Source organism: Electrona antarctica, assembly GCF_951216825.1.
Source record: "Electrona antarctica genome assembly, chromosome: 10".
Lineage (NCBI taxonomy): Eukaryota > Metazoa > Chordata > Actinopteri > Myctophiformes > Myctophidae > Electrona > Electrona antarctica.
This window is the reverse complement of record NC_136791.1, coordinates 39,485,772-39,511,238: the sequence shown is the minus strand read 5'-3', so window position 1 is coordinate 39,511,238 and position 25,467 is coordinate 39,485,772. Positions and strand designations below refer to the sequence as shown.

Below are 25,467 nucleotides of genomic sequence, written 5' to 3'. Positions count from 1 at the left end.
TCAAGGTGCATTTGGTTATGTTAGTTGGGGGTGGGGGGGGGGGGGAGCAGGACGGGGTTGGGTCTAACCCCGCTGTGGAGTGCTTCCTTCGGGCCTGGCTGTAATATAAATGCAGGGAAGGGGAGGAAAAGGTCTTGGCTCGGCTGCTCAGGGGCCGCTGGGCAGGACCCACAATGGAGTCCAGTCTGAGAGAGAGAGGACACACATAAACGGAGTGAGAGAGAGAGACACGTACACAGTGAAATCCTCCGTGTAATTTTTTGTCTGAAAGTGTATGAATGTAACTACATTCTTGTGGCTATTAATGATCCAAATACTACGGGACAGAAGTCCCGAGCTGAGTGTGAGCGTGCTCTACTGTCAATTAAGCAACAAGTGCAGTTAAGACAGACGGGTGCAGACTCTCAACAAAAAGTCTATAGAAACAGTCCACACTCACAAGGTATCTTTTCTTTGATTTGTGTATTTACCGCAGCAGCAGTCAATGACAAACAGACACGTTTTGGCTACTCAGACCTTCATCAGGCAGCGTAGCTTTTTTGCAGTAGTAAATACAATCACGTTACAATACACAACAGTGTATATCGTGCAGACATACCTCAACAACAATACAAAATAGAATCTAAACATTAATTATGGTAATACACAACAAACATTATCAGTACTTCTCAAATTACAATCCCACAAGAGTACGGTCAGTTTTAGGTTACTATAAAAAAGAAATTCAACAATAATGAACAAATTAATTAATTCCAGTAGCTGAAAAACTTGAGGACTTAACATAAGGAGACATTACTAGCAATGACCTACTCCTACTGTATAGGGCCTGCCCTATACTGTTATATACAAACCATGTTGGAGTTTGTTTGCCAAACTGTTCCCGATATTCTATATTGTGTTTATATAATAATAATAATAATAATAATAATAATAATAATAATAATAGCACTTCCCCTTGGGGATATAGCAAAGGCCCAGTAATAGTGACCAAAAATGCACAAAAAAGTGACTTTATATGCTGGCCACTTCTGAGGACAAGGTAGATGGTGGATATAGTGTGTGTGAAGGCGTGTGTGTGTGTGTGTGTGTGTGTGTGTGTGCGTGCATGCGTGCGTGCGTGCGTGCGTGCGTGCGTGCGTGCGTGTACCTTGTCTGAAGACTCTTGATGCGACAGAGCATGTCCAGGTGTCCAGCAGAGTACTGCTCTATGACGTCCTTCACATCGTACGGACGCAACGTCTCTTTAAACTTCTTCTTAGCAACGTGAAACTTCATGATCCTAGAGAGAGAGAGAGAGAGAGAGAGAGAGAGAGAGAGAGAGAGAGAGAGAGAGAGAGAGGAAGACAGTAATCTCTTGTTGAAACTACAATTTTTGCCAGAATGTGTGGTTACTAGAAACAACCACTAGAGGGAGTTGACCACACACGCATCAATTATGCCCGTTTGTTTTTAGATCAAACTCAAAGCAATCATTATTCAACCATCTTCAAGGGGTATGTTATGGGAGAACAAAGTCTTCTTGCCCAAACAATTACAAACTTTACACCCATTATTTAGCAACTACACCTGGAACCCCTCTGGCTCCGTACTGCACAAACACAACCACCTGGAACCCCTCCGGCTCTGTACTGCACAAACACAACCACCGCTGGGTGAATAATATTGATACTGGTAAGAGGATCAACCCAGTTAGGCTCACTCTGGCTCCCTAATGGCTCCCGCCCTGCTCCAGTTGCCTGATTTCCTCACTGTCTACGTAGAAACAACAGCGAAAGACGAGCCGATGTAATAACAGTCCCGGCCGGGGAATCTAACCCGACACCCTGGGAAAGGCATGGGCACCTGGGGACTCCTGCTGCCCAGGGAGGAGGCCTGCTGGGTGGGCACACTAGCTATAGGCTTACTGGGGAGGAGAGAGGAAGCAACAGCCGTAAGGAATGGGTCAAGTGGCCTTAGGGGTTAAATAGGCAGGGCTGAGGTCAGCGAGAGATTATTATTGTTGCGTACCATACAGAAAGACATTGACATGTGGTAAAAAATAAATAAAAATAAAACATTTAAGCTTAAGGGAGGTTTTTGTGACCAAAACATGTTAAAATAGGCTTGTAAAAATATATTTCCAGGGTTCAAATAATGATTATTTGGCAAGTGGTTTTTAGCGTTTTAGTGTTCTAGTTTGATTTGATTTGATTTGAGGGGGTCAGGAAAACCAAGATGGTTTGGTTCTCACATGATTGCATTAAGCTGACATAATAACCCGTTGAAAAGACAGTGATACAAAACTAACCCTGCACGCACGCACAAACACACATATCATGTGTAACATGCATGGTTCCCATGGTGTGTGTGCGGGACGGGTGTTCATCTTTCTTTCCTTATTTCTATGCTCCACCGCTGTGAGGGCTCAGAGTCATGCCTTAGGTGTTTTCAGCAAGGGGTCTGGTCTGTGTGTGTGCGTGCGTGCGTGCGTGCGTGCGTGCGTGCGTGCGTGCGTGCGTGCGTGCGTGTGTGTGTGTGCGTGCGTGTGTGCGAGTCCCACTGATTCCTTTTCAGTGTTTCTTCTTCATGTATTTTTCAAACTAAATCCATGTCCATCACAGTGGGGGATCTGATCTGATATTGACTCTTTAACATCATATGGTATTTCTGCCAGCCGGAGGGGAGGATCATTTTAACCGCATATGTTGTTGGGCTCTATGCTAGTGAACTTTCTATTTTCGCTGTGCATTAATTATTTTCGCATAAACTATTTTCTGTAAAAACGGATGCTGGGGTTTAAGTGTCTCAAAACCACCGTCTTACTCTGGGTCTACAAACAGGTAAAGAATGTACTTGAATGCATTAGAGAATACTGTACATTCCTGGAGTACAACATATGTGATGGATACGTGCATCAAATACATAAGCAGAAGGCTTGCTGCCATATGTTTACAATATCCCCGGTATGACACTGACATGTTCTACCATTTCCCCATGGGCTTTAAAGCCATTCTCCATTCTGTGTGCGTGCGTGCGTGCGTGCGTGCGTGCGTGCGTGCGTGTGTGCGTGCGTGCGTGCGTGCGTGCGTGCGTGCGTGCGTGCGTGGGGAGAGAGAGAGAGAGAGAGTGTCTAGGCTGTTAGGAATAGCAGAATGTACAGCAGATGAATGAAAAGACACAGAGCCTGGTGTTTTATGGAGTGTCTCGAGCCAGGCCTTATGTTTAATTTATACTCGCCGGAAATAGCATCGTAATGTGACGTGTTATGATCGTATAAGTCAGGCATTACGCCAGCTTAAAGGGTGTACATGTGCATGGGGTGGACTATGTAGAACTCTGTCTGCACATTCTATTGACTGGAAAAAGGTGTCCTTCGGCCATTTAGCCGAATGGCAAAATGGCCCTATAGTGGCCCTAGTGGTCAGTCAGTCATAGCAGCACTTGATTCTTGCAGGCATCTGCTTCTTTCACACCCACAGCCATCATACAAAGACCAACTATTTGTTGTGAATTAGCTTGCCTTGTCTGGCACCTACTGTAGTTGATCCAGTTGAGACTGAGAGAGCAACTGCACGTAGCCAGTAACAGAACGGTCATTATGGCGAAGGGGCAAGCATGTACCGATGCAGCACAAAAACGATTGCGCAATTTGCGCTAGGCCAGCACCGGTCGTAAAACATAAATAAATACCTAAATAAATAGACCAGTCGATCGTAATAGTGTCCCCCAATAGTGTGGGGACATTCAGACCCTTCTGACCCCCCTCCGGTGCCTATGATGCTGTGGCAGTTCCCCTAAAGGACAAGAAACTCTCCAAGAAAAATGTCTCAAACGTCACACTCACCTGACAGCTCTGATGACCCCCTTGAGTGAATTTGAAAGGTCCTCCACGGTGACATCACAATGGCAACCCCTCTCATCAAAGGAATCCTCCGTGGTCATGGCTCCGTCCACTGGGAGACAGACAGGGCAGGTGACGCGTCAACTAATGTGCCCCGCCGCAGAAAATCACTTGCAGTCTCCAAAGACATAAAACACATTTTGGGTGCAGTGTGTAGCCATTTCTCGGCAGGGATCCCTGAGAATGTTTTAAATGTGATACATTTTTGGCTTTTAAGGTGTGAGAATTTATGTGCCGCTTTGGACAGCTTTGGACGGTTGTCTTGAGGAATGGGTAATGTTCTGCCAGGCCAGCTCACACAGTGAAATCTGGAGCATTGGCCCCATTCGTTTAAGAGTTTAATGAACACTAGTCTGGGCCCTGTTTTGCACATAAACTTATGCCTTATGACTAATCTTATTTGGCATTTTTTATCATTTTGAAGAACATTTTAAACTAGTAAAAATCACCGATCTGTACAGCATGTACATCCCCAGTACAGCTCTCAATTAGAGAGAGAGAGAGAGAGAGAGAGAGAGAGACACTGTATGAAATTAATTATGACAGACAGACAGAAACAGAGATCATTATGATTGAAAGAGCGACAGAGCTAAAGTGACGGAGACAAGGGGAGAGAGAGAGTTAGAGAGGGGAGCATTGTTCATGTCGTGGTCTGATCCACTTCTCATGTATCGGGAGAACATGACATGAAAACTGACATGGACAATAACAGCAGCAGGTACACACACGTGCGCACGCAGCCGCACGCACACACAAACTTACAAACGCATGCACGCACACACGCACGCACGCACAACACTGCAGCTCACCGTCAGGGGCAGGGCGGGTTTGGCCCTTCAGACGCAGCGAGGGCCTGAAGCGTGTGCGGTCATTGAAGCTCCAGCTCTTCTGCACCTTGGCGGGCCCACCTGTAGTCACCTCGGCCCCACCCCCACTTGACCCCATGCCGCCGCCGGTTTCGTTGCCAGGAGAACAGCGTGGCTGGCGGTCGTTGACGGAGGTCTGGCGACTCTTCATGCTCTGACCGCGCGGGCTTGCCATGCGCACACGCTCCTTAAAGCTGAGCTTCTGACTGGATGGAGAGAGACAGACAGAGAGCCAGTGCGGGGAGAAGGGGACCCCGACAGAGAGGATCGACAGAGTGGAAGCAAGGACAGATTGAGGAGCAAGAGAGGTGAGAGAGGAAGAGAGACCGGGATAGGGAGGGTGGGTGAGAAAGAATGGGAGACACAAGAGGAGAGAGTGCAGGACAAAATAGAGAGAATAGAGGAATTGTGATGCAAAGAGAGCAAAACAAGGTAGGGAGTGTATAGGAGAGAACGACAGACAGAGAGAGAGAGAGAGAGAGAGAGAGAGAGAGAGAGAGAGAGAGAGAGAGAGAGAGAGAAACAAACAGAGCAGGAAGCGGTTGAAAGAGACAGGGGGTTAGAATGGGGTTGATAGAGACAAAACAAAGAAAGAGGAAGAAAGAGAGGTTGTCAACACCTATTTCCCCTCAGAGAGTGTGAAGAGTTCAGTGCACAGACACAACTCTTTGCCTTATTTCCTTCAACCCAAACATCATCCATCCATCTGTCATGCTCCAAAACCCAAATAACACAGGCAGACGGCCCATGACCCAGCAGCACTTCACTCTTCTATTCCAACCAATTACTGTAACGCCAGCCACCACGCAAACACCGCTTAGAGCCTTATTTACTGTATGCTATGGCGCAAAAATGTCACACAATGAAAAGAAAACAAAGTTAATACATAAAAAAGATAATACATTGTTTTTGTTGTGACAGTTTTTCACCGAAGCATGAATTAGGCTTAAGACTGGAAAGGCCAACACTGCATGCTGGTTAAACTAGAGGTAGAGGTAACGTAAGGTAACTTCTGTGAGAGAAAATGGGTTGCTACAGCAGAATAAGTTTTCATAAATACAGTCGGTGGATCTCAAGTTTGCCTTTACAAGATCATGGACGTGGCATCAATGATAGCCTGCTTGATACATTCAATGAGAAAATGACAGGGTTTAACAGTGTGAGAGTATATATGAATGTTCTTATTGAAAAGTTGAAAGTAGCATTATCCACTTTGGCAGCTATCCAGGTGAGCTATCATAAATTTGTCAACTAATATGCAAACTAATGCTGGACTAATGATGAAAACAAGAATGTTTATTTGGTGGTTTATTTAATGCCCTGGAGCTACATTATTTATTATATTATATAATTTGCTTCGTGGTTTATTTATAAAGCACTTATTAAAAGTAGGTTGCAAAGTACTATCTGCAGAACACATTTTTAAAGATGACACTTGGGGAAACCCACTATAAATAGCAGAAAGAAAAGGGAAAACTCAAATTTAAACTCTAGTTTTGACTCTTATATGAATTATATTTCCAGTTGAAAATGTGTAGTTGTGGATTGATCACTCCAGATCAATTTGATGTAATTTATGTCACCTTGATGCAAGTAGACAAATATACAATGCAGCAGAACAGTCAAACATGAGGGGATGACATGCAGAACAGTCAAACATGAGGGGATGACATGCAGAACAGTCAAACATGAGGGGATGACATGCAGAACAGTCAAACATGAGGGGATGACATGCAGAACAGTCAAACATGAGGGGATGACATGCAGAACAGTCAAACATGAGGGGATGACATGCGGCCGATGAAAAGCAGTGATGGACCGTTTCGGTTTATCATTTAATACTGAGTGTACAAAATGTAATGGTTACATTTGTACACTCTCAGAGTTACAAAAGGATAAATTAACAATGAGGAACATCAGGCATAAAAGTAAGACAAAAGTGGGTCAAAAGTATTACATATTTATGATGACCGTATGATTAAAGCAACTATATTGGGGAGACATGCCCAAAACAATCATGTAAGAAAGGGGTGTCCAAACTTTTTTCAAAGGGGGGCATATTAGAAGTTTTTAAAGTACCCAAGCGCCAAATACATCTCCTCGACTTACATAACGTGCCTTCGGACTATAACAAAGTCACAATGATTTTATGTAACTATCATCATCAATATTTAAATATTTAATATTTTGTTAGGTGTGCTGTGAACAAAACACAAAAATAACTCAGCCAGTTTTCAGCCTTATTTCACATTACCAAATGTAGCCAGGCGTGCAAGGTAAAAACATGAAATAAAATAGCCTTTCTTTGACCCCTTCAGAATGAGACAACAAGGAACAAAGAATACTCTGGGAAATGCCCAGGTTAATTAAAAAACTTAAGCCCAGGTAAATTAAAAAACAAAAAAATGTTGGGGTAATACAATTCAGGTATGAAGTCGAGGGCCATATAAAATCTTTGGTCACCCCTGATGTAAGACATCATATTCATTGAGATTCTACTTTGAAAGGCATAAATCATAAAAAATTTAAGATTTGACTTTGAGATTTCAATCTCCAAACTAGGGCGATGTCCGTTATGAAAAAAGCTTGTTGGGAACACATGCCCCTCCGGTTAGTTCAAGTATTCCTCTATTCTCTGTAAAGAGCTGGCAAACGACATTATGGGACAGAAATGAGAGAGGTCAAAGATCTGAGGTCAAAGATCAGGGATGTGCTGGCGGCTGTCTTGGATGAGGTCATGCAAAGAGTCCTGCGACAAAGGCCACTGGATTGACAACCGATTTGGATCAAGGATTTAAAACACTGGCACTGGAAACAAAGCTTACCTGTATATATGCCTAATTTATGCACATGCAACACATTGTGAGTATGAATCGGGCTTAACACCGAAACTTGGGGTTACAGTAGGTTTCAGTAGCTTCAATTCTCAAAGAAAATGGGCTCCGATATGTCCTCTGCTCTCTCTGTCTCACCGGGACGTGGAGAATGTGGATGAATATGCTACATGCAAGCTACAGTATATGTTACATCGAACAGCCACATTTTGGCATAGAGACTTTCCTCTCCCATATGAGGAAAGAAGAAGAGAACATTTTAGTATTAAATATTCGCCAAATGACGCGCCCAAAATAGGGACGTCAGGTTGTATGTGTTTTCAAGTGATGTTATCCCATTCACAGGTGGACGAGCAGACAGGCAGCATATAAGTATCAGACACACATACAGGAAGCATGTCTCTTCAATGCGACAATGCGGTTAGTTTGGTCATTCCCAGTTTGGTCATATGACTGAAGCCTAATTTATACTGTTGTATGACAGTGTTACATTCTGAAAATAGCAGACCTACAAGCTCACAATGCGTCACGCACGTAACACTGTCAAGTATAAATCAGGCATTAGCAAACAAAAGGATGCTGGTATTGAGTGGTGGGGCGGGGGGGGTTTACCTCCTATATTTCCAAAAGATATACCTTCGGATTCGGGAGAGCCTCCTATTTCTAGGACCCTTACTAGAGCGCAGGAATGAAGAATGGATGGATGGAATTAGGATGGACGGACGGACGCATGGACCGATGGAGGGGTATCAGGGAGGAAATAAGGAGGAGAAGGAGGTTAACAGAGAAAGAGGGAGGACAGAGATGTTCTGTTCTTTGGTTAAAACCTGTGGGGTTGGGTTTAAATTTCTAGTGTCAATAATTCAAGGGTTTAGATCGATAGGATGGACTTACACACACACATGACCACATTCTCACACCCGTTGTATCAAACAAGGTGTTGAGTTGGGACAGGACGTGCACCTATTTGCAGTGGTGTAAAGTAACTAATGTAATTAGTTATTATCTACTCAAGTATTGTATTTTAATTTTGATTTTAATTCCAATTTTCAGTAGGCCTACTCCACTACAGGCAACCAGGAAACTACAGTGTATACAGTAGTAATTGTCTGACTTTCTTTCTTTCTTTCTTTCTTTCTTTCTTTCTTTCTTTCTTTCTTTCTTTCTTTCTTTCCTTCTTTCCTTTCATTACATCAGTCGGCTGATGTAATTAGTCCTCACTGGGCTCAGGTCCGCTTCTGCCGGCACACTTGCCTATTACAGGTTGTGAGTCAAAGTGGCACTTCCACATTCCAGTGGTGGGACTACAGGGACTGCTGAAAAACTGTTGAAAGATAGTGGGGTCCCATTGCTTCAAATGAGTGACGCAAGGCCAGATTTTGCCCCAACTCGTCACTATATTGCGAGTTCAGACTAAAGATATGCACGGACGCGCACGCACGCACGCACGCGTGGCAGCGGTGGCCGAACGGATTGCGGAGCGGTCTTGATACCGGAAGGTCACCAGTTCGAATCAGCGGTCCGACACGTTAAAATTACCACCGCTGAAGTGCCCTTGAACAAGGCATTGAACCACTACGATGAAATGTTCTATGAGCAGGGCCTGGCTGGAAACAAGTTCTTGAGCTTAGCCCAGATACCCTGGGTAAATATAGTAATCATTTCATTTAATTTCTTTTAATTTCATTTAATTTAATTTCATTTAATTTAATTTCATTTCATTTCATTTCATTTCATTTCATTTTTTATTTCATTTCATTTGCACGCACGCACGCACGCACGCACGCACGCACGCACGCACGCAAACTCAATTATGTCCATGTTATCCTCCATATCATAATTGCTAATATCCAGCATTCCCTAGCATAGTCCCTGATTTATTGCTTTGCTCTTTTGCTTTTGCTCGCTGTGTAAAATGTGACACTTTCCATGTTAAATAGACACTGGGAACATTGCAGCGTGCAGCGACCAAAGAGCAGCCTTCAGTAAATGTGTAATTAGTTAAGCCACAATAGAAGTTCATACGAAAGCACAGACATGATTAATTAAACAGGTTGGAGAGTCCAATTAGGCATTGTGGGAATTTGGAATGAATATGAGGATGCAGCGGTTTTCAAATTCAAATGTATTTTAGTCTATAATGGGACGAGTGTAACTGTTTGTGTTAGTCTCAATGTTTGTCTATGTCTGCGTGCACATTAGCGCTTGTGCTATGAATAGTTACATACTGTACATGCATGTGTACGAGTGTACAGTATGTGAGAATGGGAGTGTTATGCCAATGTGTCTGTATGTGTGGTGTGTGTGTGTGTGTGTGTGTGTGTGTGTGTGTGTCGCGGGGGGAGGGGGTGCATGTGTGTGTGTGTGTGTGTGTGTGTGTGTGTGTGTGTGTGTGTGTGTGTGCATGTCTGGCAGTCTTAAATCTAAATGCCAGAAAAGTTGTTGGCTAAACACAAGGCCAATAACGATTGCCAAAGAAGCACTACACTGTAAAACCAATAACATACTAACATAATTAAACTCACAAATCTCTCTGTACCACACACACACACACACACACACACACACACACACACACACACACACACACACACACACACACACACACACACACACACACACACACACACACACACACACACACACACACACACACACACACACACACACACACACACACACACACACACACACAGGCAGTCTCTCTTACTACCACTGCCTTCTTATGAGTGTCTCTCTCCCCTCACATACTCCCCCTCTCTCTTTCTCTCTCTCCACTCTCTCTCTCTCTCTCTCTCTCTTTCTCTCTCACTCTTTCTCTCTCTGCTCTCTCAACTTTGCTGTTTACCCTCTGCACCATCATTCTTTTCTCATTATTTTTTCTCTCTTTTCTTGTCTGTCTTATAACATTCTCTGTCCCATGCCCTCTCCATCTCTTTCTCTCTGTATCTTTCTCTTTCTCTCCATCTATATCTGAGTCTCTCCTGCTCTATTCCTCTCTCCCTCTGCCCTTCGCTCATCTTTTCTTCTTTCCATCTTCTCTCTTGTCTTTCCCTCCCTCCCTCCCTATCTCCCCCTCTCTCTCTCCCTCCTCTTTCTCTCTCTCGTTGACTTGTTTGATGAGTTACATAAATACCAACCGAATGGAAAAAGTGCGTCATGGTGCACAGACATGGTACAGACTCCTGTCTGCACGCACGCACGCACGCACGCACGCACGCACGCACGCACGCACGCACGCACGCACGCAGGCACGCACGCACGCACGCACGCAGGCAGGCAGGCAGGCGCACACACACACACACACACACACACACACACACACACACACACACACACACACACACACACACACACACACACACACACACACACGCCCCTCACAGATCACCCCTCACATTAACAGACAGAGAGATGAGCCACGGTTCTTCGTGTAACAGTCAAGTGCACCGAGATAGATGTGAAGAGAGGGAAAGATATCTCTTCCTCAACAATGACGTTACAGTTTGTAAAATTGTCACCATTTTGACTGTAACGCTACACACAGCATAACAGTATCATTATCCAGAGTGTTCATTTAACTCTGAGAATATTAAATTACATTTAAACATACATTTTCATGCTGAATTTACACAGAGGTCAGTTTTCCACTTCCGCATTCTGAGAAAGCTGTGTGCTTCATGCTTTGTCTATGGCAGTGGTTCTCAACCTTTGCTGCATCTGAGAACCACTTGTAAATCTTAAAAGTGTTCAGTGTTAAGTGGTGAAATGGGTGGGCTGCGTGTACTTTTAGAGCCTGTTTACAGTATGTTAATAATGATCACTCAATTGATTGTGTTGCGACTTGGATCGATGGAACCAACATATGATTGAGGGGCGCTATGTCTGTCTTTCAGACATGACATCATATGGCAGCCAAGTCTATGGACTTTTATTGTTTGTCTTGTTCAAGCGTTCCCAAAAATCAACATGCCCTCCCAAAAATCCGCATGTGGCAGCCAAATATATGGACTTTTTATGTCTGCTTTAAGCATGCCCCCCCATGAGGCGTCCCTCATGTGTTATTTTTTATGTTCCTTCTTTTAACTTTTTATTTTTTATATCAATGCTATCCTATCATTAAAATCTCAGTGTTTGCCGGTTATTTGGAAAACCACTTGCAATACCCGGCCCAGAGGTTGAGAATGGCTGGACTATGGTGATGAGTGATGTTGCTGCAGTGTGAGTCAGAGCCAGCAGAAAGTGTGTGAAAAGGTTGAGGAATGTTCATGTTTTGTGGTGAGACAGAGCAGCACCCTAGCAGAAGCTCACATATGGTCTGAACTAGGCATAGGCATATACACAAAGGTGACATGGATGATTCAGATGTTTTGTACACATCCCTGGATACAAGAGGTTGTCTCCTCGGGATATGGGAAGGAGATGGGGGAGATGGGGGAGATGGGGTCCCAAAGACGAAAGACTTCAGAGGGATGATTTAGAGAAGAAGAACTGCTCATATTCTAATAATGTAAACAGTGCATTGCATGGTGGTGTGTGTCAACGGCCTGAGAGTGAGTGTCCCACTTGATTAAACTGGAAGAGATACTGAAGTTCATATCGGAATAATATCAGATCAAAGCTACTATAGCATATATTATAACACATTTAATAATGGCTTGATTGATATGCATTTACCAGAGGTGGAAAGTACATTTAGCCTACTTATGTACTGTACTTAAGTACACTTTTGAGGTATTTGTACTTTACTTGTGTATTTAAAATTTCCAATACATTTACTTCTACTCCACATCTCAGATCCAAATATTGTACTTTTACTACACTATTTGAAAACTGTAGATTTTGATTATTATTACAAAACATACACTAACCACTTCAGCCCTACATTTCAACCATTTGAAAATAGCAGATCTACAAGCTCACAATGAGTCGCATCACGATGCATTGTGAGCTTGTAGATATGTCATAAAGTTCAATTCCTAAGCATATTATAAAGAAATACAGTGTGGAGGATGGAGGAGGTGGGGAGGCAACAATTTGATTATTGGCATTTGGTTATATTATTTAGTCCAACCTGCTCCATTCCTCTGGACTGCCATATATAATCCTCGCCTCCTCGCTCGGAAGAGCAACTAAAGAGACTAAGTTTATAGTATTGGAATTTGAGAGAGAGAGAGAGAGAGAGAGAGAGAGAGAGAGAGAGAGAGAGAGAGAGAGAGAGAGAGAGAGAGAGAGAGAGAGAGAGAGCGAGAGAGAGAAAGAGAGAGAAAGAGAGAGAGAGAGAGAGAGAGAGAGAGAGGTATGGGTATCTTACAAACCTGTATGTCGTCTCTCCCTGTTCTTTCCTTCAGGTGTTAGTGGATGTAGAGGAGACAAAGGGAGAGAGATCAGTTTTCTGTCAGATTCTACAACATTCCACTAACAAGGAAGGCAGCAGCAGGCAGAGCAGAGCAGAGCAGGTCAGGTCACATGATGTCACTTATAGCTCAACGCAAGAGAGATGTTTGCAGGGACAGCACCAGCAGCACAGCAGCATGCACCAAAAGATAAGCCATGCAAGGTTAGGCTATTATGAAGCATTGGCTAGCAGCAGGAAAAAGGCAAAGAGACAGATGTGGTTGCCTATACCATGTATCATGTGTGTGTGTGTGTGTGTGTGTGTGTGTGTGTGTGTGTGTGTGTGTGTGTGCATGTCGTGTGTTATTGAATAAAGAAGATGAAAGATTCTCAATGTATTTGCGACCAAGCAGAACACAAAGATGGCAGGGGTGCACAGTGTAGATGTACTTTGTCATGGACGACATGGATGTTCTAAATGTACTTGTAGAGGTTATTTTATGTAGCTTACGCCAGGGCTCCACCGGGCGCGTCAGCGTCGCGTCAGCGTCGCGTCTCCGTCACCGTCAGGGAATGTTCCCTTTTTAATCAATGAAGGGTGGCTCAACTGCCCGCGTTGCGTTGCGTTGACGGAGACGCGACGCGTGCATTAAAATTGAACCGGTGCGTTTTTTGACGCACGCGACGGAGACGCAACACGTCTGGTGGAGCCCTGGTGTTAAAGGGAATATGGGACCAATAATAAAGTGAAAGGCAGTAGTGCACCGGTTCCATCGATCTGCCCTTGTGCACCGTCAACTTGCTTCAGGGAAGCTGCTCAGTGGCTATAGAGCGTCGCAGTCCCACCCCAGGAAATGATTCTCCGTTCATTTTCCTCATAGACTTTTCAGAAAGTATTTATTTAAAGACGGTTACGCCGCGGACAAAGCCAACTCTTGTCGTGACAAATCATGACAATAAGCACAATGTTTTGGGCCAAACAAAGAAACGGCAGGTTACAACACTTTTTTTGTTGATTTTCTTCTTTGTAATTGTTTGTTTGGTCCAAAATATTGTGTTTATTGTCATGATTTGTCACGACTGGAGTTGGCTTTGTCCGCGGCGTAACCGTCTTTAAATAAATACTTTTTGAAATGTCTATGTGAAAAATGCATTGGGGGTGGGACTGCGACGCTCTATAGTGGGAGAAGAAAGCGCTTGTACCAAGATTGCTCCCACACAGTAAAACCCTGAGCTTTAACTCTGACCCTTACAACAGTGTTTTTCCGAGTTAAATGAATGCTCAGGATTTCTGTGGTGCAGGTTCAAACATGTGTGACTACATTTCATCAGTGTGAATTGCTGCGGGAAAGCGCATGCATGCTAAACCACCATGCATGAATATGACACGAAAAAAGGTCGGAAGAATAACGAACAAGTGCAGCAACCACGACAATCACATTCACAGGAGACGGAAACGTTGCAGCCACTACCGACGAGGGCGTACAGGCACCCACGAGGAACAGGCTGAAAGGGCGCAGGAAAGAGGAGGAAGGGGAGTACAGGGGCTGATGTAGCGCTAAGCGGCCATGTTGGTGAGTTTCTCTTGTTACCTACTTGGCGGGGCTGCAGGTATGCAACGCCTTCAAATGAGGCTTCCAGGTTGCTATGGAAACCGAGTTCTCATCAGCAGCATAACTACGCCAGACACACTACGTGCAGAGTCGACAGGATGAATAACAGATGAGGTGGGGGGGGGAAACAAAAGTAAAGTAAAATATAAGAAGAATGAGGGGGCGGGGGGAAGGGGGGGTGGTAGAGGAAATAAGAGAGGGGGGAAGAAATAGAGAGAGAGAGAGCAAACCGAAAACAAAGTGTCAAGGGTCAAAGGTGAGAAATGAGAGGAGGAATGAAAAATAAAAACAAAAAGAGGAGGATTAGTACTTCGGGTGGTGTTGAGGCATCGGGGGGAGGGAGGGGAGGGGAGGGGAGAGGGGGGGCGTTCAGGGAGGAAGGTGGTGGTCGGTGGTGGTGGTGGTGGAGGGGGGGGATACATGCCTGAGGGGAGGGAGGAGGGCACTTTGGTAGTGATGCCAGGTGGCTCGGAGGTACGGGCGGGCTCCTTCTGTGGAGTAGAGACGCCAAGCTGCCTGGGGAAGGGAGAGGGGAGCCCGACATGGACAGGCAGACATATGGACGGATGGGACGCACGGACGGAGAGACAGACAGACAGAGAGACAGAGAGACAGAGAGACAGACAGACAGACAGACAGACAGACAGACAGACAGACAGACAGACAGACAGACAGACGACAGACAGACAGACAGACAGACAGACAGACAGACAGACAGACAGACAGACAGAGAGAGACAGAGAGACAGACAGACAGACAGACAGACAGAGAGACAGACAGACAGACAGACAGACAGACAGACAGACAGACAGACAGACAGACAGACAGACAGACAGACAGACAGACAGACAGACAGACAGACAGACAGACAGACAGACAGACAGACAGACAGACAGACAGACAGACAGACAGACAGGCAGGAGAGGAGCAATGGCACAAAGATAGTGAGGGAAAAGGGGCTGTATATTCACATGCATGGTGAATGTGTGATATATTTGGCACAGGCACACAGAAAGACACACAACACATATACTGTACACACGCACACACACGCGCACACGCACACGCACACACACACACACACACACACACACACACACACACACACACACACACACACACACACACACACACGGGGTGGGGTGAGGGAGGGGTGTGTGACGTGTGTGTGTGTGATACAGGTTATGTTATTAAACCCAGCAAGCTTTGCAGTTGTCTGTCCATGCACCTGTCGAAGGAAACAAGAGGAGAGACCGCGGAGAACAGACACCATTGACAGAACACACATGATGGGCAGAACAAAGACAGTGGACAGAATGGACAGAAGACACATCCAATGCAGAAGACACATCCAATGCAGAAGACACATCCAATGCAGAAGACACATCCAATGCAGAAGACACATCCAATGCAGAAGACACATCCAAGGCAGAAGACACATCCAAGGCAGAAGACACATCCAAGACAGAAGACACATCCAATGCAGAAGACACATCCAAGACAGAAGACACATCCAATGCAGAAGACACATCCAATGCAGAAGACACATCCAAGACAGACATCCAAGCTCATTGGGTTAACGGGCCACCCATTAAAACCGGGAAAGCATCTGTGTCATTTTGGATGTTAGCTAAAAAGCATTATTTTATACTTTGGCTAATCAAATCAAATCAATAATAAAACTACATCTCATCTCATCTTATCTCTCAACTCATCTCTCACTGCAGTGTCATTTATCTATTTGAAATTGAGAGTCTTCTTCTTCGAGTCCATATCAATCTCAGATGTCTGATTCTGAATGAATTAGCCAATCGGAATGAAGTATGAAAAAAAATCAGCGTCATACATGTTCATCACATCACAAGTCCAGAGTCGTGATTTATGCGATTGTGAATTCCACCTTTGGGCCTTCCGGCCTGGCGGACATATCAATTGCATTTGAATCGAGTCAAGTTCAAGCTTGTTGTTTATATATTAAAGGGATAATTCACTTTAATTTTATCGTCTACTCAGTCTTATGTGAACACCAACACCCCAGACAGTTTTAGGTTGCTTGATTCAGTATTTAGATATTTGTCTCCACCAGGCCGAAGGCATGGGGAGAGAGTATGTTTTGCACTCCGTCCGTGTGTGTGTGTGTGTGTGTGTCCGTCCTTCCGTCCGTCTGACTAATCTCCGGCACCGTTAACCCGGTCGATGCCAAACTTTTCACACACACTCCCTGGATGCCAACGATGAACCTCTGCCCCACATTTTCCAGAACGGCCTGTTATAGCGCCACCATGAGGCAGCTTTTCACATTTTTTACCTGGAACTGCACCGATCTGCGTGAAACGTTGCATGCACACTCCCTAGAGGCCAAGGACAAACCTTTGAACGGTATTTTCCGCATCTGCCTTTTATAGCGCCACCAGGAGGCTGACTTTTGTAAAACACCTTTTTTGATATTACTCCTCCAGATTCTGTCCACAAATCGTTACACAGTATCTCTATGGTCATGTGCTCAAGTCGGATCTGTCCGATATTTCATATTCTATCCTAATTGGCTATAATTGGCTTTCACAGTTTGCAAGATTGCCCCGTTTTGAACAAAAAGCCTCAAATCATGAACGCAGCATGCAATTTACGTGAAATCTTTCACACATTTTCTTACTAGGCTGAGGAATATATCCCACCCTTTTCACATTGGCCTGTTATAGCGCCACCAACAGGTTGATTTTTGCAAAACACATTTTTGGAACAAAATGCCTCAAAAACATGTTTATATTAATCCTAAACATTTTGCCAAACATCTCGCACAGTCCTATCCTCCTGGTGGAGACCTGTGCCCAGAAGGGCACTTTTTCTAGTTTTATATATAGCTATAAGCCTATATATTAGCTTCCCCGTCCCCTTCGTATAGATACCTTAACAGACGACGTCACACTGATAAGCACTAGCATGCGTGCGCAGGCCGGCCGCACAAGAACCCTGCCTCTCATAACATGCAATGGAAAAGTTCTCACTGCACTCACGTGTAAAAAATGTACCATCAAACTTTCAGATGCTGTTTTTCTCCCAGTGTGGAGGAAGAATGATGAGGATTTTTATTGTGATCTCTCGCCCTTGAAATATATAATCCTTGGTTTCTGTTGTGTTTGAACAATAATAGCAATTCAAAACAGTTCCTCAAAACCACACCGCTGTCATAAGAACGCAGGGAGCGCTCTATGATCACGGCAGCAGAGCATTTATTTTTAATAATGTTTTTTGGAAAAGAATAAGGACTCATGGAGGCCGCATGAGACTGAAGAAACAAAAACAAATATTAAAAATAAATGAAAACAGTAAATGAAAAACCAAGGCCCCTCACGTATTAGAAGGACAATATCAGTCACCAGAAATCTAGCATTGTTACAATGGGTTTGTAAAAGAAGGGGGCGTGGCAGCTAAAATTGAATTTCATATATCTAAATACTGAATCGAGCAACTTAAAAACAGTCTGCGGTGTTCACATAAGTCTGAGTAGACGATGAAATTACCAAAAGTTTAAAGTGAAATATCCGTTTAACCATGGCAATGATGACAGTAATCCATCATAGTCCAAGGTATGCTGTTAAGTGTTTTCACACAAACATATGGCATCAGACAGGAGACAACAACAAAAGCAGAGGAGAAGAGTTGATGAGTAAATGGCAGGCAGGAAACAGGCCGTTAGTATCCAATGTTCGTTGTTCATACACCATACCTAATTATTCACCGTTTGTCAACGAAAGGAATATATCAGGTTTATTTGACAATCTCTATAAGAAGGAGAGTTTGGTAAACAGCAAGAGTGTGCGCGCATGCACACACACAAGCACGCTGCAAGTACAAGCACACACACACACACACACACACACACACACACACACACACACACACACACACACACACACACACACACACACACACACACACACACACACACACACACACACACACACACACACACTAATCCACTAATGAGTGTGTTAAATGTTTATCATGTGCTCAAATTGAATTTACTATGACCGGCAATTCAAATAATGTCAAACGCAATTATCCATTTGGAACGGCAGAGACAGTAATATGGCTAATAATAAGGGATCCATTCACAATACTGACTTTTAATAACCTTTTTAGAGTTGCATAAATGTTTTACAATTGGTGTGTATTGCAGTTTTGGACCACACAAAGTGAAGTAATAAGAGGGAATTACAAGCAGCGTTCAAGCTGATTGGTCAGCCAAAAATGTAACAAATTGTCTCTGTCGGGTGGAACCAAAACTGTTACTTTTCAGGATTCAAATTCAAAAGTAACAGGTACAGTACAAGCTCAAAACGCATCGCTTTGCGCTGCGTTTCAAGCTTGTGGATCTGCTACGTGTGCACTCTGACTCCATCCATGTGTGCTCACAACAGCAGCCAAATCAAACAGTGGATTACATTATATCACATTTACTGAGGAAGAAAACAATACATCTTGTTTTATCATTATACTTCCTTTCATTATCTAAAACTGCTCACATTATGTGCACGCACATGCACAGATGTGGAGCAGGTATTTAGTAAAGGATGACTCAGGTATTGTCAGTTAGAATGAGTTATGATGGAGGTGAGCACACTCTGGGAATAATTGGCATGGCAACTACTCATAAATCCACAGCATGTGTTGCTATTGGCCCTATGAGAGGACAAAGTCTCACAAATATGCACGCACGCACGCACGAACGCACAGACAGACAAATGCAGACAACACAGACACATGCACACAGTCAAACTCAGAATCACATCCAGAAGAGAAGGGCCTGAATTCTCAATTCTGTGAATGCGTGTGTGTGTGTGTGTGTGTGTGTGTGTGTGTGTGTGTGTGTGTGTGTGTGTGTGTGTGTGTGTGTGTGTGTGTGTGTGTACTGTACGTTACCTGTATAAGACTGGCGGCTGGATTTCTCCTCTTCTCAAAGTGCTTCTGTCTATGCTGCTCCTGGACTTTCAGAGCAAAGCCTGACCCTAGGATGCCCTACACACACACACACACACACACACACACACACACACACACACACACACACACACACACACACACACACACACACACACACACACACACACACACACACACACACACACACACACACACACACACACACACACACACACACACACACACACACACACACACACACACACACACACACACACACACACACACACACACACACCTTAATCTCTGTTTCCCTCAGTAAAGCTAATGGGGAAATTTAAATGAACACAGCTTAATCTAGTTAGTCTTCAAATAGACTGTGTATCGGCTGGCACAAACCACAGTCTGTCAGCCAAGTTTAACAGTAACGAGCAATTTTGGAAGCCCGTTCGATCTCGCTCCTCCTGCTTTATTTATCATGTGCTTATCTGGAAAAGCATCACACACACACTCTCTCTTTATTTATCATGTGCTTATCTGGTAAAGCATCACACACTCTCTCTCCGTAAAGCATCACACACTCTCTCCGTAAAGCATCACACACTCTCTCCGTAATCCGTATTGAACATAAAAGCATCACACACTCTCTCCGTAATCCGTATTGAACATAAAAGCATCACACACTCTCTCCGTAATCCGTATTGAACATAAAAGCATCACACACTCTCTCCGTAATCCGTATTGAACATAAAAGCATCACACACTCTCTCCGTAATCCGTATTGAACATAAAAGCATCACACACACTCTCTCCGTAATCCGTATTGAACATAAAAGCATCACACACACTCTCTCCGTAATCCGTATTGAACATAAAAGCATCACACACACTCTCTCCGTAATCCGTATTGAACATAAAAGCATCACACACACTCTCTCCGTAATCCGTATTGAACATAAAAGCATCACACACTCTCTCCGTAATCCGTATTGAACATAAAAGCATCACACACACTCTCTCCGTAATCCGTATTGAACATAAAAGCATCACACACACTCTCTCCTTATCTGGAAAAGCATCACACACACTCTCTCCGTAATCCGTATTGAACATAAAAGCACTACACGGTAAAATCACCAGTGTTAAATTGACTTTGTGGTTGATGTTTGTTTTTAATTACCCTACATTTTCCCATAAATAAATATCCAACAGTCCAAGCATCATCTAAAGTGAAAGATCATATCGTACATAAAAAAACCTAAACCAAAACATATCCACCAAAGACAGTATCAGTTTGTGTTCACACTGAGTATTTGACTGTGTATTAAACATTTACAGAAAAAGGGACTCCAACTGTGTGTGTGAGACTCACAGCGGGCAGGGCAAAGAAGGAGATCCCCAGCAGAGCGAAGCCGGCCGACAGCAGGCGTCCCGTCCAAGTCTGAGGCGTCTTGTCACCATAGCCGATGGTTGTCAAGGTGATCTGAGAGGTCAAATGTCAACAACCAGTACTGTAAGCCACGAGATCAGCCGGTAAGCGTCATACTCGAACCCCTGGTCTTGGCTATGACAGTGCTGTGCTATACTCACTGAATGATAACTGGCCACAGCATCTATAGTTGGTTCGACTGGTCCCATTTGCTAAATAGTTTAAAATTTAACGTCAAGAGTATACAACTGAAATGTATTAAATGAACACTCTTTAACACACTGAGGTCATGTCTAAGCATTGCATTTGCATGCATTTTTAATGTTTTGGGAGAAGGAGTAAGACCTACTGTACACAAACTGCATGCCTGACTGAAGAAAAAAAAAGGATCACAGTCTCAAGATATGTTTGCAATAGAAACTACAAAGCTGAATTAAGCACAAATCATAATTATGCTTTTCCTGTAATGAATAATGATAGCATGCAGTTGCTGTTAGGTTGTTTGTCATTTCATGAAACATTGAGATGGCTAGTTATTACAAATGTAGTTAAACTAATGCAAGTACTATCACATCAGAAGTTGTAAGAGAGTGGGTGAAATTATTTAGTGCAGGCTACCCACACATTGCAGTATCACTTTTAAGAATAATAGGAATACAAAAATAGCACCTCTCAAAAAAAATATAAAAGTTTCTTGGGCAAATAAATCCCACAGCAGCAGATATCGAAGTTTGAGAGTGAATGATAGTTGCAGTGTGTTGCTTGTATGTCACCATAGTAACTGAACTAAATATTGTTTTTACATTGGTTCACTTTCATGTTTAAAGGCTACGGTAAATATACCAAACCTATAAATGAAACAATGGAATTTTTTAATTTCCTTCTTTAGTGTAACAGCAATGTCAAATATTAGGCTTTAGTCTGTATTGCTTTGGACATACAGTATAAGGACATAAGCCAAATGTTTAGTCAATTAGTGATAACATGTTGGTTAAAAGCAATTGTTCGCACGCACGCACGCACGCACGCACGCACGCACGCACGCACGCACGCCATGAATGCCATTCCATGGATACAATTTATTGAATTTATTATTGTTCTCTCTACCGAGCTATCAATACACTTAGGTTTATCACTGGTGAAAGCTACAGCACTCACCATTGTACCCTCTATGACAGGGTAGGTTGGTCTTCCCTCTCTGAGAGGAGATACAGGAACTGGCACCAGTTTATTTTTAAAGCTATTGATCGGAAGTTACCACCCTACATCACGTTGCTGCTAAATTGGAAAACAAATACTCGTCAGACCCGTTCAAGTGAATGGCTTACACTAGAGGTCCCATCTGTGCAGTCGGAACTCGGAAAATATGCTTTCTGCTTCGATGCCCCTACTTCATGGAACAAACACTGAAAATTGGTACCCCAATATCATATGGACAATTTAATAACCTGCTTCTGAACCTCCCTACCTCAATATGTAACTGTTTTTAACTTATGTTTTGTTTCACTGTCTGTATATTATGTGTCTATGCCTTACGTGTAGATTTGATTTGTGTTTTATATCTGTCTTAAATTGTTTTATATAATTATGTGATCTCGTCAGCATTGCAAATGAGGGGGAACCTCAATTGCTCTTTTCGAGAATAAATAAAGGTATCAATCAATCAATACAGACAGGAGCCAGAGAACGAGAGAATAAAACAACCAACATGTAACAGTTGTCGAAGTGTGAATGCGTGCATGTGTGTCCACGGGCGCTGTCCCCAATGTCATGGTGCTGAATGTAGCGGAGGAGAGATAGCCAGATGCTTGCATATTGTGGTTGTATGGTAATAGAATTTTAGGCCCCAATTCTAAATGTTCCTTCGTCCACATAATGGATTTCTTCCCTCTGTTTGCACTCTCTTCCCTCGCATGTGTAAGTACCTGGTCACAGCCGGTGAGGAGAGGAAATTACTTTTATTGATTCTTTCTTGTTTTCTTTTTTTGTGTGTCCGATACGGTTGTTTTAGACATGGGGAAATGGGAGGATCTAGCCAGCTGTGACTGTCCTGCTGTTTTGACAACGCAGGTGTCATAATGTCATAGCAAGCTGCGAATAGAAATGGTTCACAAGGAAAGCACATGAGCCGGGGTGTGTTTACAGCTTTGCTACACGGCCTGATCCTGAAGTGTCCTGACAATGTACGGACTGGTTTCACGCGGCTGGCAGACTTTTTTCATATGCTGCTTTGAGCGAGGTTTGAGTTATTATTAAAGACGTAGTGAAATGGCTTTTTTGGGAATTTTATTTTGAAGTCTGAAACGGAAGCCTGTGTGTTTCTTAAAGGACCACTTCACCACTTTTCAACTTCTCTTCCTATAATTGGTCCTAACTAATGTTCATGATAAAATACCACAATTTTTTCCTACTCAGTCTGTGTCTCATAGGAAGGCTGTGGGCAGTTCAGAAAACGGTCCACCAGTGACATCATCGATGGTGAATCCAAGCTAATAGAAACGGCAGGCTTTCTTTTCCTGAAAAGTTGCAATGCAAAAGTTGAAGCCATCGTTCTCACGATAATAAAAATCTATTTTAAAACAAATCTTGTTTAAAAAAAAATCTGCCTAATGATGATGTCACTGGTGGACGGGTGTCCGAACTGCCCAAAGCACTCCTATGAGACACAGACTGAGTAGGAAAAAATTGTGGTGTTTTATCATGAACATTAGTGAGGACCAATTATATGAAGAGATGTTGAAAAGTGGTGAAGTGGTCCTTTAACCAATCAGAGCGTTGTATCCCTTTCAGGCTATGGGATGTTATCTACATCCGCGTGGAGTCTTGTTTGTTTACAAGTGAGAGACAGTCAGCTCAGCATATTTGCTACTACGTGGCTTATTTCTAACCTATATAAGCGTGCTGATTAAGTTTAAAATTAGTAATACAAATACACTGTCTGGATGTGATCTTGAAAAATGGAGTAGTTCTGTAATCTCAGCTGTGTTTGGAGGAACGTGCAGCAATGGGAATCAAACAGGTGAATGAAATCAACATTATTTTTTATTCATGCGGGCATTGTTACGTCATCACGCAGCACGTTTTCGTCAAAGGAAGTAATTCAATTTGGATTTTTATGGACTTTTGATATAAAATACACAAAAATTTAACTGTTTCCATTGTGGTAAATGGTGCATTTATATGGCGCCTTTATCCAAGGTGCTTTACAGAGATTGTGCATTACATTCACCCATTCACACACACATTCATACACTGAAACCATGCAAGGCACCAACCAGCACATCAGAAGCAATTAGGGGTTCAGTGTCTTGCTCAAGGACACTTCGACACTAACTCTGGGGGAGCCCGGGTTCGAACTGGCGACCTTGCGGTTCCCATCCGGCCACTCTACCCCTGAGCCACTGCCTTGTTGGCATCTATTGTTAGGTTAGGTTAAAAGAGTGAAAAGATTTCACGACGTCTTTAAAACATTTTGTCAGTCTGTCTATCTCTGCATTTGTGTGACGATGATGAACGCAATGCCAGGTGGTAGCCTAGCAATTTATCTAATCTGTAATGGATTTAATGAAACATAAACTGACAAAATCTCAAAATCCCAAATGATTCAGGAAAGGCTTTTCCATACATAACTTCAGCTCTGGATGACAAGGTGTGTACAACTACGTGCGTAGTACTACTGTGATTTCTTTGTATTTTCTGATGTATTTTTTCACCTTTTTATGTTTTTCACCGATGTGCCATTATTCTGTGTTTTTGTTGTTGCCTTTGGAAGTATGATATGTTCTATGCTCTTGTTGTTCAGCACTTTGTGACCTTGTTCTCGAAAGGTGCTATATAAATAAAGCTTTATTATTATTATTACTTCTGTTTTTAACTTTCAAGTTCAGATGGCAAAGAAGATTTGTCTGTAATTTAACAGCATTTTTAATTTTTCTTCTGTAGGATTAGTAAACTCATACTTGGGTGACATTTCAGGGCTTCATTGGACCTGCTACAAACAAGTAAGACAAAGGATTTAGTATACTGTACATTACAGTAGTACTCTTCTCTGGTGGGCGGCTGTGCCATAATCTGTGCAAGTAACAAGTAGGTTACTTGCACAGATTGTGCAAGAAACCTCTGGTGGTGTAAATGTGTGCTATATGTCAGGCTAACGTTGATACTGACAATATCTGTTGATGCGTGATAAGATAAATGTAATCAATGACATAACTTGACTAGAATGACGATAAGCCACTGAACAGCTTAGCAAACCATTATGAAAGCATCTATGTATGTGTGCGCTGTGCATGCATGCTGTATCTACAGTTGGAGGCCATCGATATTGTCCTTTTCTTTTTGCTGACGTTTGCGTGATCTGCGCAAAAGGACAGTTAACCCATTTTGGGTGGGAACCCCTTTTGGTGTTTTAAACATTATGTTATAATTTAGCTATTGAAAAATAGCAGATCTACAAGCTCATAGCGCGCCACCGAGTGGCGCGCTACGAGCTTGTAGGTCTGCTATTTTTGAAAAATCGTGAAAATATTTATTTCAGAAAACTGGAGGATTTAGAAGGATTTTTTAAAATGTTGAGGTCAGGCCT

At 43.2% G+C, this 25,467-nt stretch overlaps 1 protein-coding gene across 1 annotated transcript in view; it reads right to left on the bottom strand.

Moving 5' to 3' along the window:
* Positions 1 to 25,467, bottom strand: part of kcnq5a (potassium voltage-gated channel, KQT-like subfamily, member 5a) — a gene marked incomplete at its 5' end in the record, with an annotated part of 137,855 nt that overhangs the window by 10,478 nt on the left and 101,910 nt on the right. The window contains 9 exons of the mRNA XM_079513297.1: positions 69 to 185; positions 1,148 to 1,279; positions 3,824 to 3,932; positions 4,690 to 4,952; positions 8,193 to 8,255; positions 12,899 to 12,925; positions 14,514 to 14,608; positions 19,454 to 19,549; positions 20,826 to 20,936. Of these exons, the coding sequence (XP_079369423.1) occupies positions 69 to 185; positions 1,148 to 1,279; positions 3,824 to 3,932; positions 4,690 to 4,952; positions 8,193 to 8,255; positions 12,899 to 12,925; positions 14,514 to 14,608; positions 19,454 to 19,549; positions 20,826 to 20,936 (1,013 nt within the window). The remainder of the gene's footprint in view (positions 1 to 68; positions 186 to 1,147; positions 1,280 to 3,823; positions 3,933 to 4,689; positions 4,953 to 8,192; positions 8,256 to 12,898; positions 12,926 to 14,513; positions 14,609 to 19,453; positions 19,550 to 20,825; positions 20,937 to 25,467) is intronic.